Source organism: Tyto alba, unplaced genomic scaffold (assembly GCF_018691265.1).
Source record: "Tyto alba isolate M040663 unplaced genomic scaffold, T.alba_DEE_v4.0 Super-Scaffold_8, whole genome shotgun sequence".
NCBI lineage: Eukaryota > Metazoa > Chordata > Aves > Strigiformes > Tytonidae > Tyto > Tyto alba.
Window position 1 is genome coordinate 5,817,897 of NW_024881329.1, and position 14,582 is coordinate 5,832,478.

The 14,582-nt window shown below is 43.8% G+C and overlaps 2 protein-coding genes across 2 annotated transcripts in view; both read left to right on the plus strand.

Moving 5' to 3' along the window:
* The window catches only part of ABCC8 (ATP binding cassette subfamily C member 8), a 79,463-nt gene extending 73,814 nt beyond the window's left edge, over window positions 1-5,649 (plus strand). The window contains exons 36-39 of the mRNA XM_042785363.1: window positions 1,131-1,234; window positions 2,062-2,195; window positions 3,528-3,590; window positions 5,091-5,649. Coding sequence (XP_042641297.1) covers window positions 1,131-1,234; window positions 2,062-2,195; window positions 3,528-3,590; window positions 5,091-5,228 — 439 coding nt within the window. The 3' untranslated portion in view covers window positions 5,229-5,649. The remainder of the gene's footprint in view (window positions 1-1,130; window positions 1,235-2,061; window positions 2,196-3,527; window positions 3,591-5,090) is intronic.
* A 5,580-nt stretch (window positions 5,650-11,229) lies between these two features.
* On the plus strand, window positions 11,230-13,131 carry KCNJ11 (potassium inwardly rectifying channel subfamily J member 11). The gene has a single exon (XM_042785680.1). The coding sequence runs from the start codon at window positions 11,257-11,259 to the stop codon at window positions 12,457-12,459; it is 1,203 nt and encodes a 400-aa protein (XP_042641614.1). The 5' UTR covers window positions 11,230-11,256; the 3' UTR covers window positions 12,460-13,131.
* The last annotated feature ends 1,451 nt before the right edge of the window (window positions 13,132-14,582 follow it).

Below are 14,582 nucleotides of genomic sequence, written 5' to 3' on the forward strand. Positions count from 1 at the left end.
TCCCAGAGCTGCTCTTCATGTTGCTCTTCTAGTCTTTGAGACATTCTTTCATCTGTGAGAACAAACACCTGGTTTGTTTGTTTGTTTGGGTGATTTTCACTCTTTCTCCGAGAGGATGATGCAGTAGAAACAGGGGCAAAAAGCTCCACACTCTCCAACAAATGTCCTTCCCTACACCTGTGGCGCTTACCTTAGAAAGGAACAGTACAAACCTCAGTGCAGAGTTACATCACCTGCAGTTACGGTTTCTACATAAAAGTCATCAGAGTTCACTGAGAATGATCCAGGCTTCTGTGGTCTGCTGGCTCCACACTAATACAGATCCCAAGATTATCCCCTGGACTTGCCTGAATAGAGCATGATTCATTCATGGCAGAAGAGGAGGTGACTGTGTACCTTTGTTTTATTAACCTATTAAAAAATTTATTTAGGCCAGCATCGGTCATTTACAGCACATACAGTAGGAGTAAAAAGTAAAACCCAAAAGTATTACGCACCATTGAATCTTCTATTTCCGATTCTCATTCTGTATATTAATATGAGATTCACATTTGTTGCTTTCGGTTCTGGGCTACAGCAAGCTAAAATGATGTTCCTCTGTTCATAAATCCAAGATATGTTCAGTTGTAGTGAAGACTTGCATTTCATAATTCAGTATGAATCTGGATTGCTCTGTTTAGCATTTCTATAGCAGTAAAGAACAGAGATAAACTGGATATAAAAGGAGAGATGGTAGAATTTTGGCCTTTGTTAAAAAATACATGTTAACTTAAACTGATTATATTCACTTTTTTTTTTTCTTCAGAGCTTTTTCTAGTAAAACATGAGAATTTATTTACTTTATTCAGAACAAAATATATTCTAAAACCACAAAGATATCTGCAAAACAGAAAGCCTTTCCTGTTCAGCTCAAGTGAAAGAGTCAAATTTTGTTCTTAATCACATTGGTATAAATGTTGACCAAGTCTGCAAAATTCAATGGATTTATACCAGTGATAGATCAGAATCAGGCCCAGATCTTTAGCATACAATTCTGATTATTTGCAAGTTTCTTTCTAAGCACACTAAAAGAAATAGTACGTTGCAGAATTTCATTTTGACTGATATTCTTGAATTACACATAACTGCAGGTTTAACCTGGACCCTGAGAAGAAGTGCACGGACAGCATGCTGTGGGAAGCTTTGGAAATAGCACAGCTCAAGCATGTGGTGAAGGCGCTCCCGGGGGGCCTAGGTAACAACGCTTCCTTCTCGAGAAGATTGCTTCCAGTGTTCACAATGTTCCTGTCTCCCATTTAGTATTTATTAAAAAAGTATTTGCTGAAGAAAAAGGGTTTTTTTTGGTTTATGGAAGGTGACAGAAAGTGTTTGCCTGCAAGCAAAGGTCCAATATTCATCTGACTCACTCACCGACTGCACCTGTGGGGCAGAATCCTCTTTCTATTCAAATCAATGGTAAAATTATTATTTTATTGCAGCATGTCTTTGTTATGAAGCATTGAGGCTTACGGGCCTTGTGAATTCAAATAAGGTGTCAAGAAGTCAGGTGTTACCTAGAATATGTTCTTTTGTATTTTCCAATAGTCACGTCCAGGGAGGGAGATTTCAGAAGCTTAATGGTGTGAATCATTTGGCTATGCAAAAAAAAAAAAAAAAAAAAAAAAAAAACAAAAACACACAAACCAAACCAACCAACCAAACCCCCAAAACCCCAAACCTTAAAAATGCTAAGTTATACAGCCTTAGGGTAAAGAAATGGCGGATGCCACTTTGACAAAGGGATGCAGTGTCCTAGGCTGCATGTGATCCAGAGCAACATCCCTACCTACTTTGTCTAATAGATGTAAAGAATATCTTGAGACAAAAGTACTGGTTGTTTCATACAATGGAAATAAACAGGCAAAATTGGGTCACCAGCAGCTGTCGACCTAGGAAATGTTACTCTGAAAATCTTTATGCGGGAAGTGAGACCTTATTTTCCAGGCAGATGCTCCACTCTGATCTGACCCTCTCATGCACACGCACAGCCCATGAATATTGGGTTTGCTGTATCATTTCCAGATGCTATAGTCACAGAAGGAGGTGAAAACTTCAGCCAGGGCCAGAGACAGCTGTTCTGCTTAGCAAGGGCTTTTGTCCGGAAGACGAGCATCTTCATCATGGATGAAGCCACAGCATCGATTGACATGGCAACAGTGAGTTTGGAGTGTTTCTGATTTCTTGTTTTCCTTGGCAGGGAGACAACTGCAATTCTGTCTACTCTGTAATATGATTACACCATATTTAGTGCAGACATGTTTACAAGTCCAGGTAGTAGTGAGTCATTGCTAACTAATCTAAAGAGCTTTTAAATCCTTTTACTAGGGATTTAATAGTTATTCCAGCATTGCTTGCACTAGGACAATGAAGCATGTTATTTTCATTGGCAGTTTGAGTTCCTAAAGTAAACAAAGCTTTGGAAGGTCAGCTGGGATGGTCAGTGAAGGGTAAGTTGGCAACCAGACAAATTTCCCCAGCATGGTGGACAGGACAAGTCAGGAAGTTAGAAGGCTTGAAAGCAGAGTCAAGGCAATAAACAGAGACATAGAAAAGACATACTGGATGATTGCATTAATTGCCTGCAATTGCTAGACAGAGGTTAAACCACACACTAATAGAGCACTGACTGGATTTTAGCCAAACAGAACAGTACAGTCTTGGGATTTTTTTTCCTCTGTTATGAGAAATGTTTCAGTCTTTTTCATTATTATTCCGTGAATAAAGAATATAATTGGAGGGGTTTATTATAACGGGTACAATTTTTAGGTCTGTAGAATGTTAGTGTGTTGGGTGTCAGTAAGGTTGGGAACACAGCCCAGTTAAAACACATTTTGAGTTTTGATGCATCGAGGATATAGCTTCTCCCTTGAGATACATCTCTAAAGAACAGATAATAGCAAATCAATGTAGCTGTGCTAGAGACATTTCTAGGCAGAGTTTGGTACACAACACCACGCTTCCGAAACAGCAAGGGATGAGTACTTGTTGAGTGAGAACTATGTATGTTAAGACCATCTTAAATATCATCTCTGCTGTTAAACAGGCCAGGTACAGCGCACGGCCCTGCCTGCCCCTGCCCCCCCTCGGGGTTAGGTGTCCCAGTGCGCTGGGACATTCCGGGGCTTCCAGCAGAGTGAGGAACACAGCACGGAGGCGCAGGCGTGCGGGCAGCCTGGCAGGACCCCAAATTCACCTTTGATTCCCTCACTGTAAACCCGAGGTCAGGCCAGGAGGCGCCTGGGGCCGGAGCACAGCTCCAGGTGCACAGCAGCCCAGAGGCAGAGGGGGCGGCCGGGGTGAGCGGGCTGCCTGACGGGAGACCAGGCTCTGACTGCGCCCTGCCCTGTGGTTCATTTTACATTTCTGCAATGGAGGTTCAACAAAAGCATGTCAATAAAACCAGTGGTTACTTGAGCCTTCTTAGTGTCTGTGTGTCTATCCTGTAACTTCTGTGGTTTGAAAAGCAACAACTGTTTGTCTTTACACAGGAGAACATACTCCAGAAGGTAGTCATGACTGCGTTTGCTGACCGCACTGTGGTTACAATAGCAGTAAGTAGAGTCTCTGCTGCCATTCTAATGCAAACAAGAATCAGAAATGCCACTTTAGTGGACTTAAACAGGGCTTTGGACTACAAAAAGTCCAACGCAGGTACACTTGACTTTAAAAAGTGGAATTATATAAAAATGAGGAGGCTTGCTAAAAACAAAACCCAAAAGTAAATGGGGGGGGGGGGGGGGGGGGGCAAGCTAAAAGAGGAAGTGAAGAAAATTGAATTTGATAGGGATCATAGAAATTACTAAAGGATTTTATTCAAAAATCCCTGAACGAATGCATGCTATTTATTAGGAAAGGCTTAAGGATAGAAAGAAGCTGGTATGGCTAAACAAATAAAGAGACCATTAGAAACAAGAAGGCATTCCTGTAAAAGTTGAACTTATAGCCAAATAAATAAAACAGAAGTGATCATAAGTTCTGGCATGTAACATGTGCAAATGCAATAAAGCAGAAAAAAAAAAAGTATAAGAGCAGTTTCTGGAAGCCATCAGAACTAGTAATGCATCCATGAAACACACCAGGAACAAGAAGTCTGTCAATCTGTAGGACCATTTGATGATCGATACATGAAAGGAATGCTCAGGAAAGACAATGGCATTGCAGAAAAGCTAAATTATTTTCAGTATTCACTGTTGAAAAAAACGGGGAAGTTTCTTCCTAATAAAATGTTAGAGTTTACTAGGAAAAGGGTAGAGAACAAAGAAGAAAACATCATACCACTGTATGAGTCCATAATTCACACATACTTTGAATATTGTGTGTAGTTCCAGTCTCCTCATCCCCATAATGACCCATTACAACTGAGAAATGTTGAGAAGCACGAGGATGATGCAAGGCATGGAACTGCTCCTTAAGGGGAGCAGCTGCATAGGCTGGGCCTCTGCTCCCTGGGAAAAGGACAGCATAAGGGCATGGGAGAGGTCTGCAAAATCATGAGGCATGGGGAAAGGGGCATCAGATGAAGCTCTGAGCAGCGAGGCCCGGAGTGTACAAAAGGGGGTACTTGTTCATGCAGAGGGGAGCAGGCCTGGAGAAGGCTTCTCCAAAGGGTGTGGATGCAAATTTATGAAAGCCCGAGAGGAGACACAGGCAAGGGCAGAAGAGAGATCTGTTCAGTTTTACAAACAGACAAACCCCACCAAGCTCAGGAAGAGCCCTGATCTAGGCGCAGTCCAGGGCTGGGAGAGCACTCGCGTGTCCCATTCCCGCGGCAGCGCGGCGGCAGGGCTGCAGGCTGGGGACAGCGGCCTCTGAACTTGTGCCACTCTTCATACTCAAGTACCCGTGTGCAATTTCAGTATTTGAATATCCATGTGGCTCTCAGTCTGTATATTTATCTGCAGTATTTGCACAGTAACTTTGGATGAAAAGTAGGATAAGTAGCCTTAATCAAACTTGAGCTTGTCAGGAAAATTAACTTCTAGAAGTCTGTCTTATCGTGGAATATATTTGATAGATACACTGAACTGGCATTTTGTTTGTTTGTTTTTCAGCACCGTGTGCACACAATCCTCAATGCAGATTTGGTTATTGTAATGAAGAGAGGGGTTATTTTGGAGTATGACAAGCCTGAGGTTCTGCTAGAACAAGAAGACAGTGTCTTTGCTTCTTTTGTGCAAGCAGATAAGTAATACAAATAAATGAAGCATTTTAAAGTACAATTGTGTTATTTTCTAAAAATGTAAAATACCTGTAAATAATTATTTCATAATAAATTCTGGTTTTTCTTTTTTAATAAAACAAGCCTTTTTTCTCCATCTGAAGCACTAACGAGTTCTCAGTGTACTTTACTCTTTTGTATACTACTACTCTTCTTTTTATGTGCTACCAAAGAATTATGAAATATAGTTGGAAAAAAACCTACATAGGTGAAATATTACAGGATACACATCAAGCAAACATAACCAGCATGGAGTTCTTATGTAACTCTTAAACCACTCCTGTAATTTTATTAACATGTTATTTTTTATGTGTCACAGCCCTACTGTAGATAATGCTCATAACTGACTAAATGCAGAAGAAAAAATTGTATACCAAAGGTATTTCTCAAAAGCTTGTATCTCTTTTAATCATATGACTCTGTAAAGCTTTAATATCCAAATATAAAATCTATAAAACCTTTCTTGTTTTCTTGTGGTTTATTGATAGTGCCTGCATCTCTGGGTCTCTACTTAAATACCTTTCAGAAATTAATCACAAGCCCATTCTTTTAGTCTTCCTTAGGCTGCCTCACCCCTACCCTCATTGAATTGTATTATACTGATTCCAAACAGAATTGAGCCAGGCTCCCTCCCAAAGCGTGAGGAAGCTAAGAGGAAGCAGGATGTGATAAAATACCAGTGTTTAATGCACAGTTTCCAGACCAGTACATATTAATCTGGAAATTATCCTTCCAGATCTGGTAAATAAACAGTATTGAACCTTTCACTGCAGCTCAGAGCCATGAGAGCTTGACTTACTGTCTCCCAGTTTCGCGTATTTCATCCACTGTCATGGTTTCTTGATTCACTGTGATCTTTACCAATAAATTATGTATGCTTTTTAAGGTAACTTGCAACCACTGAAATTATCCTTATTTGGCTGGACTACTATTAGCTCCGCCCTATAAATTCATTGTGACAATCTTTTCAGGATTTATTTGCTAAGGGATTGGAATGTCAATGACCAAAGGGAAGAGACAACAATGAACTTTTCACCATTATTCTTTTTATAGCAACTTTGGCTTTATGTCTGTTTTTGTCCTCTTCCCCTTTTTTGAAGAATTCCTAGTACTTAGGAAAACTTTGTTCTCTTTTTAACATCTCTTTAGCCTGCTCAATTAATTTGGGATCTGTTTTCTAAAGGCTTTGCTTTCTAGAAAAAGACATCTCGGTGTTCTCATGAGATGTGTGCTATTTTTAATGCATTACTTCTAGCACTGCAGCAGACAGCAAGGAAAACTTGCTAAGAACTGTTGCTGCTGTTTATTGTTGCCAGTTCCACAGCAGAGCATTTGCAGCATCTGCCTGCGGTTATTTGTGCAGTACCCATGGGCATTAACCCAGGGCCAGAGAACATAAAATCACCAGGAGAGCATAGTATGAACACCAGTAGAAGTGGGGAGGTAGGAGGCAGGTATGCAGATGAAATGCATGAGCTCTGTCATTGCCTACTACAGATGAAGAGAGAAAAGGGACGGTTGGGAGGCATCTCCTCTTCCAGGGATTCATTTAGCTGGGCAGCTTCAGAGTAAAAATAGCTGCAGCACTATTGGTGTGTTTTCACCCTGGGATCCCTGGCAGCCATTAGGGCCAAGCAAGAAGAATGGGGAGCCGGGGCCTGTGCTTCCAGGGGAGTGGAGGGGCGCAGCGCGCGCAGAGCAGGCGTCTCCTCTAGCTACTGCCCCAGCCGTCTCCTGGCTGCCCAGCACCGGCCGGAGGCAGGATCTCATCCTGCGAAGGCTCAGGAAAGCAGCGCTCTGCAGGACATCACAAACACATGCTGCAGAGAGAGATCCTCAGAAGCTTTGTAACCATCTGTGGACAAGCCTAAATCCTAATGGCAAGAGGAGAGATACCGAGAAGTGAGGTTTCGTATGCTCTTCATAAAGTGCCTGGGATTTGACACTGCAGTTTGGATTAGCTCCTATTCCACGAGCTTCTGACAACCTTACCTGGGAAGGAATGCAAGCGAGTGAAGGACAGAGCATATCACTGACAAGACTATATTATATCTTAAGAAATCTCTATATAGCTATATATGCATAAAGAAATAAGAGCTCAAAGTGTTGTATATTTCTGTTGTAAATGAGTCTTACATTTCACACAGCAGCCCTGCAGGAAAATAGGGCGAGCTGGTTTGCATCCAGTGATTATGTATCTTTTTAATGGTACCACACTGCTGGATAAATACCTGTGATCAGCGAGGCCTCTCAGCTACCACATGGACAGCATACACTTCACAGTTCCTCAGCGCCTTTTATCTGTTCCTAGTTACATGGGGCCAAGTCCCAGCGGGCCTCTGCGCCCTAACTCCAAAGGGTTAGATTCTCCACAGTGACCAGAAGCACTCTCCAAGAAAATTATTCTATGATGGGAGACTCACTGCCATTGTCTGAGTCATTAAACCTGTTGCCTTGAGATAGGCGTTCCAGAAATTGCCAACTGAACGAGGCTCACAATTGTATTTTGCATGGCAGCGAAGCATTGCTTAGCAAAGCGCTGTACTGAAAGGGGTGCAAGACAGCTGCAGAGCAGCCAGGGGAAGCTGCTGAGGGGAGCTGCAATGTCCAGACTTTCATTTCTCCTCTGGGATGGGCCTCGGCTCACTCCTGGAGGTGTTAGTCGGATAGTCTGCCCATGGAGATGCAACCAGGGTTTGATTTATTTTGTTTGCTTTCCCTAAATGCTCTCATTATACAAAAACTTTTATAGCATTTATCCCCTTGTCTTAGTGTGGTCATTTCATCCTGTTCTACTTACTTCTAACGGAACACTGTGTCTTTGGCAGGCGAGGAAGCACAGCACGCCTGCTCCCTTCGCCCTCTGCCCAGCTCTGCTCATGCGGCTCTGCATAACCTGCTCCCATCTCTTGTCTTCTGCCTACCCACTCGTACAGCAAGGTGATTTGTGAGGCTTTAATTCACATTAGGCTAACACTGTGTAGCCTTTGAAAGAAAGGTCTGCTTCTACAGGCAGAGTAATACCATGGTGCCAACAAAATTTTAATTTAACAGTTATAGTAATATCTTCGAGAGTCATTAAAATTAGGATAAACCAGGGGGGATGGGGGGAGAAGTTTTGAAATGTAAAACCAATTTTGTGGGTGGAAAAACTTACCCCTTATGATTCAATACTGCAGAGTGGGATTGTTCGTTCCTGTGAGCCCAATTTGTTCAGCAGCTCTTGACACAAATATGTTGGCTCACTCAGAAGATCTGTCACTTTTTTCTTTTAAGTATCTGTCAGTTGATCCACAAAGACAGGGCTTCTTTCTATTCTGCTCTAGAAATTCTTCAGAAGCCACTTGCTTTGGTGTCCTATCTCATCCAACAAGTGCTCAGAGGTGAAGGACAAGAAGTGGCAAATGACAGTCCCAATAAAGAACAGAAGTGGAAACAAGGAAGCACCCTTCTAGCTCTCCAGAGTTCAGGATTCCTAAAACCAACACGGTGAGTGTATTCATTTAACACCCCTGGCTGTAGTAGGCTCCATGGGTCCTTTCAGCACCACACTGTGACGAAAGTTACCTTTCCCTTAAAACACTCCTTCCCGGCACATTTTTATAATTTTTTTTCATTCTCCATTCATGTAGTTACCGCCCTCTGGAGGACAAGGTAGAGAATAAGACAGTAATTAGAAAAGAGTACGAAAAAATGGCACGAAAGGCATGACTGCCTCTTGAATACCTACATCCATCTCTGCAAAAGAGTGTGAAATGTTACCAGTGAACTGTAGGGTGGTGTAGAGCCTCTTTATGCTCCCTTCAAAATCCTCGAAGTAGCTATGAGCTCCCATCAACTATAAGCTCCCATGAGAACCACACCTTTGACAAGTAAATCTTCAAATTGCTTCATCCATTTGGATGTTTTTTTAAATTGTTTAGAAAGAAAAGTATAAAAAATACATTTTTTCCAAGTTAAATTGTATATAAAAGCCATGTACTTTACCAAGTAAAAGTGTAAACGCAGGTGACATATTCACAGCAAGCACACGAATAATGTCTAGCAGACAAAGTGACACAGAGAAAGGGCAGTATATTGGCTAAGTTTGGCAGCCAGGTGCCAGGGCACCTTGTTGTCATTTTAGTTTTATTTATCGAAGCAACAAAAAAGATGACCCAGAATGAGAGAAAGCGTGGAGTATTGGGGAACGGACCCCTCCAAAAAGAATGGGTATGTCCAAGCACATGCAACTATTCATACACAGAAAGTAGAAGTGGTCTAAAGTAGCAGTAATCATTTAATTACAAGGCCTGTAATGACCCCTCAGAGATCTGAGAGTGATTACTTAAAAATACCATACTATTCTGAAATCCTTAGGTGGGCCACAGTAAGTAACTGTAGGTGGTGAAAGTTAATTTCAAGCCCAGCTAGCTGGCTCCTAACCAGCAGCCGGGCAACCGCCTTGCCCAGGCAATCAGTGCCAATGGCTGCTTACAGCGTGTACCAAAGCACTTGGGAGCCAAAACCAAAGGGCAAGTCCATGGACACATACAATTAGAAAAATACAATCATAAATCCACTGGCGCTAAAGAAAACCCTCTTAGCCAAATATCCTAGGCTGCTTTAGCAACTCTACAGCTTTGGTGTCTAAACTGCAATAGAAACAAAATATTTAAATCAGAGTAAGAAAACACACGAATAAGAATATTGCTATTTAAACAGTGGAGCACTCACATGAGAGTGTTTTTAAATAATGCATCTTGTCACTAAGATACACCCTTATGGGCATGCACATGTATTTATACACAGGCAAACATCACAGTAACACGCACAAGTCTAGCTTATTGTCTCCTTTTGTTGCTTCTTCTGGCAATTTTGATGTCTGTCTGGGAGTTCGTGTCACTGTGGGTTAACCATTTGCTGCCAGATCATTCTTTTGCAACTTTTACTGCTGTTTGGATAGTAGACATTTACCTGTGCAGTCAGATGCCATTACAGCTCGTGTCATTTCATGAGGTCCTTCTTTAAGAAAAAAATCTTCATTTGTCAAGGCTAAATAACTCTAGCAAATTTTGTAAGTGGGAATGAGCCCCTTTAGTTCCAGGTCTCTGTTTAACCATTATGTCCTTGGACTAGGCCTCTTCAAGCAAATTTCCTACCACTGCCTGCCTGATACATTAGTTGAATGCTTTCCTCCTACTTACAGTAAGATGCGCAGGTGAACGCCAGGATTTTATATTTTTTTAAAAATATTTCCTTTTTAAAAAACAAACAAACAAACAAACAAACAAACAAACAAAAACAAGCCCAGCACCATTTTGGTTTCTATTTCACGGAATAACTGGCCAGCCTGGAACCACACCATCCTGCAAAGCAGAGGCTGTTAATGAAAGCCAGGTACTGGCGGCAAATCCATCCTCGAGCAACTATTCACAGAAATCAGCTCTGAGGAAAGAGGATCCCTTACACCACCGCGGCCCGAATCCCGACCTCCCCCTTCCTCAGGTAAAAGGGAAAAAAAAAACCCAAACCACACACAACAAAAACCTGAGGTAAAAACGTAAAGAAACGCACCCAGCGCTGCCCGGAGAGCAATGCGGGACTCGGCCCCCCCTTCCCTTCCCCCAGGGCGACGCTGAGGAGCGGCGCCCAACGGCTTTAGCCGCCCTCCCCTGCGCCCGCCGCGCAGCGACCGTTGGGCGGCGGCGCGCGCGGGGACGCCTCAGCCCCTCGTCCCGCCGCTCCGGGCTCGCCCAGGGGCCGGGGCCGGCGGCAGCGCCGAGCCCGGGCAGCCGCGCAGCCCGCTTCTCGGCGTGGTGGGGCCGCGCTCGGCGGCTCCCGGCCTCGGCGGTGCCGCCTGGCGGCCACCGCGGCCGCCGCCGCCTCCGCGCCGCCGGGGCCGGCTCCGGCGGGGGCTGCGGCGGCGTGCAGCCGCTCGGCCCCCCGCTCCCCGCCCCCGGCCGAGCGGCGGCTGCACGGGGCGGCGCTGAGCGGCGGAGCGGCGGCGGCGGGAAGCCATGCTGTCGAGGAAGGGGATCATCCCCGAGGAGTACGTGCTGACCCGGCTAGCGGAGGATGTGCCGGATCATGCCCGGTACCGCGCCCGGGAGCGGCGGGCGCGTTTTGTGGGCAAGAACGGTGCCTGCAACGTGGCCCATAAAAACATCCGGGAGCAGGGGCGCTTCCTCCAGGATGTCTTCACCACGCTGGTGGACCTCAAGTGGCCCCACACACTGCTCATCTTCACCATGTCCTTCCTCTGCAGCTGGCTGCTCTTTGGCATGGTCTGGTGGCTCATCGCCTTCGCCCATGGGGACCTGGACCACAGCACCCGGCTGCAGCGTGACCCCGGGGAGGGGGCGGCGGGGGCCCCGGCTGGCTTCGTGCCCTGCGTGACCAGCATCCACTCCTTCACCTCCGCCTTCCTTTTCTCCATCGAGGTGCAGGTGACCATCGGCTTTGGGGGACGCATGGTGACGGAGGAGTGCCCTGCCGCCATCCTGGTGCTGATTGTGCAGAACATTGTGGGGCTGGTGATCAACGCCATCATGCTGGGCTGCATCTTCATGAAGACCTCGCAGGCCCACCGCCGGGCCGAGACCCTCATCTTCAGCAAGCATGCGGTCATCGCCCTGCGGGAGGGCAAGCTCTGCTTCATGCTGCGGGTGGGTGACCTCCGGAAGAGCATGATCATCAGTGCCACCATCCGCATGCAGGTGGTGAAGAAGACCGCCAGCCTGGAGGGGGAGGTGGTGCCCCTCAACCAGATCGACATCCAGATGGAGAACCCCGTGGGGGGCAACAGCATCTTTCTCGTCTCCCCACTCATTATCTACCACGTGATAGACAAGAACAGCCCCCTCTACGACATCTCCCCCCTGAACCTTCACCACCACGAGGATCTGGAGATCATCGTCATCCTAGAAGGGGTGGTGGAGACCACCGGCATCACCACTCAAGCCAGGACCTCCTACCTGGCGGATGAAATCCTCTGGGGCCAAAGGTTTGTGCCCATTGTGGCAGAGGAAGATGGGCAATACTCTGTGGACTACTCTAAATTTGGCAATACAGTGAAAGTGCCCACCCCTTCGTGCACTGCTAGGCAGCTGGAGGAGGACAGGAGCATTATGGACACCATGCCATTGTCCCCTAGAGGCACAATAAAGAAGAGGTCTGTCAAGCTAAAGCCCAAGTTTACAATAAGCGATGAGCCTTCCTGATGCCTTTTGACTGGGAAACTCTGTTAGGGCTTTGTGTCTGAAAGATCTCATAAACTCAAAACACTGAGGTGGCCTCTAACTTTTTTTTAAATTCAGGTTGGTAGCACAAGGTATGTTCTGGTGTTATTTATTGTGGGATAAATCTAAAGCTAATTATATTTTTTTAAAGGTGTGAGAGATTTCAAGCAGCACTGGGAGTAGGAAAATCATGGTCTGCCGCTTTAAATTTCAATTCAGACTGTCCTATTTAATTGCACGATCATTTTGCATTGATTCATCTGCAAGGTAATGACATATTTTCTCAAAACATAAATGTATATTTATCCTCAGAGATTGCAGTATGTAGGGTCTTGCAGTGTCCTCAAGTCAGTAGTTTTTAAATGTGTTTTTCTAACTTGAACAATCAATATAGCAAAATAAAATATTAATAAAGTAGGATGGATTTAAATTATAACAAAAGGCTCAGGCAATGTTATGTATGACACAAGACCAGATCTGGAAGTGTCTATGTATTATACTCTGTGTCTCAGAGAAATTAATTGCTGGGTTTGCTTCATCCATATTCTATTACATGGAGCCACTCCTACCACATGCAATATGAAATGTATTTGATTATTTACTTTTGCTTATTTTAAAGCCCTTTACACTTCCAAAATAAAACATTCAGGAATACCTCTTTGGACTGTACATTTCTGATAGTAAGCAGTGCCTTTAGAAAGAGTAGCAGATAGTATACAACTGAAATTAATTATAAATAGGAAAAATTCTGTATTCTGATTTCTAAATGAAGAGGAGCAACATCCCCCCCCACACACACAGAGCCACATGGCAATACGATACCCAGTAAAAAAATTAATCTCTCCTTTAGGTCAGAGTGAATTCTGTCAGATAATCAGGGAATATAAATAGAATTAGATATTTTAAATGAAGGGGCAATGCTAAATGTTGAAATTGTATCTGCATGCAGTAGGCAGAACCTTTCACTCCTTTCCCTTTTGCAGAAGCAGCCCAGGTTTTTGTGCTTAGGGAAGGGAGGGATGTATATGACAGTGTGGTCACTTCTGGGATGCTGTGTCACAAAACATACTCCTGAGGAAGCGATTCCCTTTCCATTTACAGCCTGACCTCCCTACACAGCCGGTGCCTGCCTTGGCTTTTAGCTGGATTCAAGATCTGTGATTTACTGGCGAGCATGAAGGAGCCATATTCACCCCCTCAGTCCCACAGTGACACTAGGAGCAATTCCCCCTTAGCACAAGCCTGCAAATCCTCTATCTGGGGATATAAGTAACAGCAGCAATTTTATTTCTATGCAGGGTTCTTAAGAGATTTCAGCAGCATTAACTACAGCATGCTATTAACAGGGCAAACTGCCACCCAGGTGAAAAAAGATAATGTTGTCCAAATAAAACCTAAATAAGCATTATAGAACTGATCCAACACCTGGTTAGACAAGCTGTGCAGAGGGGCACCAAGTTACTTTTAACTTCATTATTCAAAGAGCTTCCAGTATCAAGTTCTTGTGTGCTATGTAGTTTATGACAGACACCTGAAATGGTTTGTGCTGGAAATAATACAGCAAATTTTTGATGCCTTGTCAGTGTAACTATATGACAACCTCATTCAAAAGTGTGACAAAACTTCTGTATTGGCTATGGAATATTTTCAGGCATCTATATTAAAGAAATAATGTTTGTGTAAAATCAAAGGTTGTTTTAAAATTATAAAATAGTAGTTATATTTTCAATATTAATGTATTTCAGTTTTATGAACGCCTGTATCAGCATTATCAGAATGCCAGTTAAGGGAATAAATGTGTGTTCAGTTTACAAATTCCCAAAACACCAATACTATTCTGTGAACAGCTCTGAAAATGTGATATGTATTTCACAATGAAAAGACAGTCAAACTAGCATTAACAAGTAGTCAGCAAAGAAAATTTGGAAAGGCGTATTTTACATTTGTAATCATAAAAAATCCTATTTTTTAAAATAGGGAATGATTAAATGCCTTTAATGATTAAATTTCTTCTGTAAAACTGAGTCTAATTGTCACATTATTTTCCAGCTTTCCCTTTTACTGCCGCTGTTCCACCTCCCATCACCCATCAGAGGGACACTTAT